The sequence below is a fragment of the Montipora capricornis genome, chromosome 6 (genome assembly GCF_036669925.1).
Source record: "Montipora capricornis isolate CH-2021 chromosome 6, ASM3666992v2, whole genome shotgun sequence".
NCBI lineage: Eukaryota > Metazoa > Cnidaria > Anthozoa > Scleractinia > Acroporidae > Montipora > Montipora capricornis.
The window spans coordinates 50,853,411-50,858,410 of record NC_090888.1 but is presented as its reverse complement, the minus strand read 5'-3'; the positions used below and the strand labels follow the sequence as shown (position 1 = coordinate 50,858,410).

General features: G+C 38.1%; 1 protein-coding gene and 1 pseudogene across 3 annotated transcripts in view; one reads left to right on the top strand and one right to left on the bottom strand.

Annotated features, from left to right (window-relative positions):
* Positions 1-5,000, bottom strand: part of LOC138052398 (gamma-aminobutyric acid type B receptor subunit 2-like) — a 45,564-nt gene that overhangs the window by 25,183 nt on the left and 15,381 nt on the right. For all 3 annotated transcript variants that reach the window (XM_068898885.1, XM_068898886.1, XM_068898887.1), the window contains 2 exons: positions 1,732-2,060; positions 708-842 (listed from right to left, as the gene is read on the bottom strand). In XM_068898885.1, coding sequence (XP_068754986.1) covers positions 708-842; positions 1,732-1,995 — 399 coding nt within the window. In that variant the 5' untranslated portion in view covers positions 1,996-2,060. The remainder of the gene's footprint in view (positions 1-707; positions 843-1,731; positions 2,061-5,000) is intronic.
* LOC138051070 (uncharacterized) overlaps positions 4,628-5,000 on the top strand; it is a 1,203-nt pseudogene continuing 830 nt past the window's right edge.

Sequence of the window (5,000 nt, the reverse complement as noted above, 5' to 3'; positions counted from 1 at the left end):
AATTCGCGAACCTCATTCATCTTTAAGCCTGTAAAAATCGCTCTTTTGTGTTCCCTTGTTCTAGATCTTAAGGCCCTTGATGTTTGACCGATATAAACTTAGTCACAGTTTTTACAGTTAATTTTAAAATTAATTTTCAATATCAATGTTGCCCACAAACCCGTAATGACAGTCGGCTCCATTTTAAGAAAACCTAAAAACATATTTAGTAAAGAGCTAACAGGAGTTATCTATAAAATTAATTGTAAAAACTGTGACAAAGTTTATATCGGTCAAACGTCAAGGGCCTTAAGATCTAGAACAAGAGAACACAAAAGAGCGATTTTTACAGGAGATAAGAATTCTTTATTAACCCAACATTGCGTAGAGAATAATCACGATTTTGACCTTGACGACGTCAAGGTCATTGACCGTTGTTCCCAATGGGGAAAAAGATTATTTCTAGAAGGGTGGCATTCAATTTGCGAACCTCATTCCATTAATGAACACGTTTACATTCCGGACATTTACAAGGCCTTTGGTAATCCCAAGTGACGTTTCTACGGCTTTTTTAAGCACTCATTTTGTATTCGTAAGCCATTTTATGCTGAAGAAGGTCATAGTATTTTGACCGAAACGTCCTTTTTACATAAGTTTTTTAGTCAGTGACAACAAGTTTTTTAATTATTTTTATCATGCCTGACTACAACTACGGTATTTTAAAATACCTGAATCATGTTGTAATGTTTTGCAGTCGCACCAGCTGATTCAGCAACATTTGAACGCGATGGACCAAGAATCAAACGGACTTGTTTCTTCTGTAAAAAGTTGTAAAATCTCTTGTTTCCAAGTCCTGTATCCCCCTAGTGAAAATCAAAAGCATTTTATAATTTAGGTATACGTATCATCTCCAATCAATCAATCAATCAATCAATCAATCAATCAGATTTGTGCACTTGCACAAAAATGTTTCCCCTTGTTCCCAGGTAACTGTAAACCCTATTTAAAGAATGATTCCTTGCCAGAGATCTGTTTACTGGGAAGTAACAAAGAGATATATATTCAAAGTGGACTCGTGCGGTTATCGAAAAGAGACCAAAGTCACGTTTGTGTGGAATATTGCATCAACTTTGCCCAGTACAGGTGTCGGTTTTTTTTTTCGACGCAGGTTTGGTGGCAAGCTTTGATAAATATCATAGCAAACGAGGAACGGGAGGATATAACCCTAGAACGTACATCCACTCCGCACTGGGTCTGTACACCAATGCAGGAGTAAAAGCCATTTTAAAACGTGCCCCTCGGCAGAAACATTCATCTAATCAAAAGCGGAAGATAACCATTTTGTTACGGTAAGAGTCATAATAAAAAAGGAAAAAAAACTTTGTTCATTCCTGGACTGGTGGCTGCGACCATAACATATGAAGCTCAAGCTTGTGATCCGTTAGAGCTACTTTGAATTAATTGGTGAATAGAGGGTACATTTTTGTCAAATGCGGAAGTCCAATCGCTATCTGTGACGTCAACTCCGCAAACCACTGGGGTACTAGAGGACGTTAACCCTCCAAAATGACTTTTTACTTAAGACCAACTTCAAATTACGCGTAAATAGAAATACGGTAGATAGCTTTTCATTGAATGAGTGACCCCGATTCGATACCAAAACAACGAGTTATCATAACAGCTTTGCTCTTAAACTGACTGAGTTATTCGAAAGAAATCTGAGTGAAGTTAAGCTCCGTCTGACCAACTCACTTGTGTGTCACTGCCAACCAGTTTTAAGTTGTAGGCTCCCAGAACATCATTCCGCTTGTTTATATCTTCAAATGCCATCTGGAACGCCAAAGGAATCCCGCCTCCCCACCAAGCTCTTTTGCCACTTACGGGAGCCATCGATCCGATATACAGTTGTCTTTTCTGTATCTGAGAGTCGTGTCTCGAGTTGGCAGCTGACAAGACGACAATCCCTTGAGCCAAACATACACCAAGAATAATTGCCGTACTTTGAGGATAGCACATTTTTCAAATCACTCATGGGTATCTAAGATCGACTGATTATGATGAATTGAACCGGCAATAGGTTTCTGAAATTTAAAGCAGATCACACTTATCCGAGTGACTAGCTGGCTTATCTGGCTGATAACTTAGCGTAAGCAACTTATAATCAACTCAGTATTCCTTTTTTGGTTGTCTATTTAAGTAGAATGATATTTTCTTTGTCATTAACTTCAGTATATTAGCCCCAAGAATCGATCCTGACCACCACTTAATATTTAACAATTATTCACCGTAGTGGAGGTGAATAAATGTCTTAGTTAATATAGCGCACATTTACAAGTTGAATAATCAGCCGAGTTTATGATAAAACTTGGTTCTCGGTAAACGAACTGAAACGGGAAGCCATTTTGTTTGTGTTGCTCAGAGGGGAAAAGTATTTGCTATTTAGCTTTGAGCAGGCCAGTCAGAATGTTCGGGAAAGTCTATATTCAGTTGTCACGGTGGTACATAGGAAATTATGATATTGCATTTTCGAGCTTACAAGACGGCAGCTGAACTTAGGCGGACAAACGATGAAAGACGCTTTTTCAGTAGCAATCGGAAATCAGCTGTGAAATACTTTACACCTATATATATTGATGTGATCCTTTATTAGTCACTGCACACGAGGTTTAAAACGTGAGGTTTATGACAAATGCACGTGATTGCATTTGCGTTTTTATTACTGTTTTTTTCTTTAACTTATAATTTAGTACAGGATACAAACTGACACACATTATTATTACCATTATTGTTATTATTATTTTAAATTTTAAGGCCGAAGTCGAACAGCCCCCATCTCCAAAGAAACATTAAGTTATCGAAAGAAGAATTCATGGAGAAAGAAATAAAAACTTCTAAAAAACGCTAATGATACATATTTTTAAATTGTTCAGGGTTTGTCAAAGATGCCCATAGCACTGATTAAAATTCTACAATGTAGCGAAATCATAGGTGCATGCGGTACGGGCAGATCTGAACATAATAAGGTAGAAAAATAGTAAAAGGTAAAGACTGTACTATTTATAATTTTACCGGTGAAATGTTCATATATAATAAGGTAGGAAAACTGCTTGTTTGGTGTACTCCAAGGAAAATGTCTAATATGCATGCGTTGGGAAGGGAAAGAACACTAGGTTACAGGAAGCTCAAGCACGCATGCACGCACGCACGCACGCTTACCAAGACAGTAGTCTCTATCAGACTTTAAACTAATCGTCTCTAATAGTGAAAAGATACTTAACAATATGGATGTGGTAGTGTCAAGACACGTTAAAACACAAGTACACAAGTCACTTCCAGTTTCCGTCCTTAGCTCAAAAGACGTCGAGTGATGAGACTGCAATTTTGTTTGCAATGGTCAGCTGAACATAGTGGAAGCGCCGGATCTTGGGAGATCTTACCAGCAAATAATCTGTAGATTAAAAACAAAATAATACTGCAAGGCTGGTTGTACGGCCGTATTATTTTGTTTTAAATCTGATATTAGGACGCACGTGGCTGTCAATGACTATATATATATTTTTCCTCTTGAGTTCGCTCGCATCACTTTGTGAACGTGTGAATACTAATGGTAATCTGAAGATCGCGTGCTGATGGAAAAAAAAATTGTTACATAAGACCACTTTAAATTCCCTGCGGTAAGCAAACTCAACCTTTCCATTTCCAAAAATATTAAACGAATGCCATAAAACAATAGTTGGTTCATGCATATCATCTTACGATGATGCATTTGCTGAGAAGTTCGGAAAGCGATGAAGAAATATGTGAGTTGCTAGAGGTGTTTTCTTTTCTTTTTTTTTAGAGCTTTTCAAACTTCCCGATGTCGCAAGTTGATATTATGCACAGTTTTTTTTGTTGCATCAGGCGTTTTACCTATAAAAAGCCTTCTTATGTAAATGCCTCTTTTTTCTCTGAGTAATGATGAAACCAAGTCAGTGAGAGTATACAACAAGCACCAGATGACATTGTGCACGCTGCAGGCCTGTCCCAATTGCCCTGGGCACGTTTTGAGCAAACTTTATGCACTTTTTCATATTTTTTTGGCAATATGAATTCTGAGTCATCTTTTTTTGTATTTTGGGCCAGTGTGAGCAAAAATTTGTCTTCAAGAGAAATTTAAGCCTGAACATGGATTCTTTTGTGATCGTAGAATTGTTTAAACACAAAAAATACGATACGGTTGAGATGCACCAGTGTTGCGTTTGGTGTAGAGAAATCTATATCAGTCGCCAAATCAAAATCTCTATTACTTAAATTAAGCACTTTTTTGCGCAAAAAAACACATTGGTGTTTTACCTCTGTGATCATTTCTAAACAACGGAAGGCCAAATAACATGATCTTAGTACGTGAAAAATAAGCATATTTATGAAAATACCAAAAGGACAACTCCAACATTCTTAGCAACTTTTGAGCCATATTTCTAAATTTCGATCGCCTTTTTCTTTTAATTGGAGCAATTCTATTCCGTCACCGCACTGAGGGCTCACGTGAGATAGTACTGCGCCTGCGCGAACTCAGTGTGTTGCCGCCTTTGAAAGCGAACTGAAGTCAGCACCTAATTCGATTTCTAAAGATTGTTGTTGTTATCTGTAAAGCGATAATTCGCAAAGAATGCCTGAAAGTTCAACTAATGTGGAGCCTAAGGGCAAGAAAGACAACTTAAAACGGAGAAATGCGGCTTCTACAGCCAAACATATCGAAGCGAATGTTGAAGTTGTTGATGGCGCCGTTTGTGCCAAAACTGACCTGCAAGAGTTGACCGCTTCGTTGAAACAAGTATTTGTCCAGATGTCTCACGATTAATCTAAGACTATTGCAGAGTCTTTTAAACTGTTCAAGTCAGAATTGGAAATATAGTACGAAGACATAGCGGGCGTAGAACAGGAGGAAACTCCTCAGACCGCGAATGACCACGAGGTCAACGGGGAGCTCCCTGCGAAGAAGAAGAAGGATACTAAAACTACAAGCATCGAGGAAGCTGTGA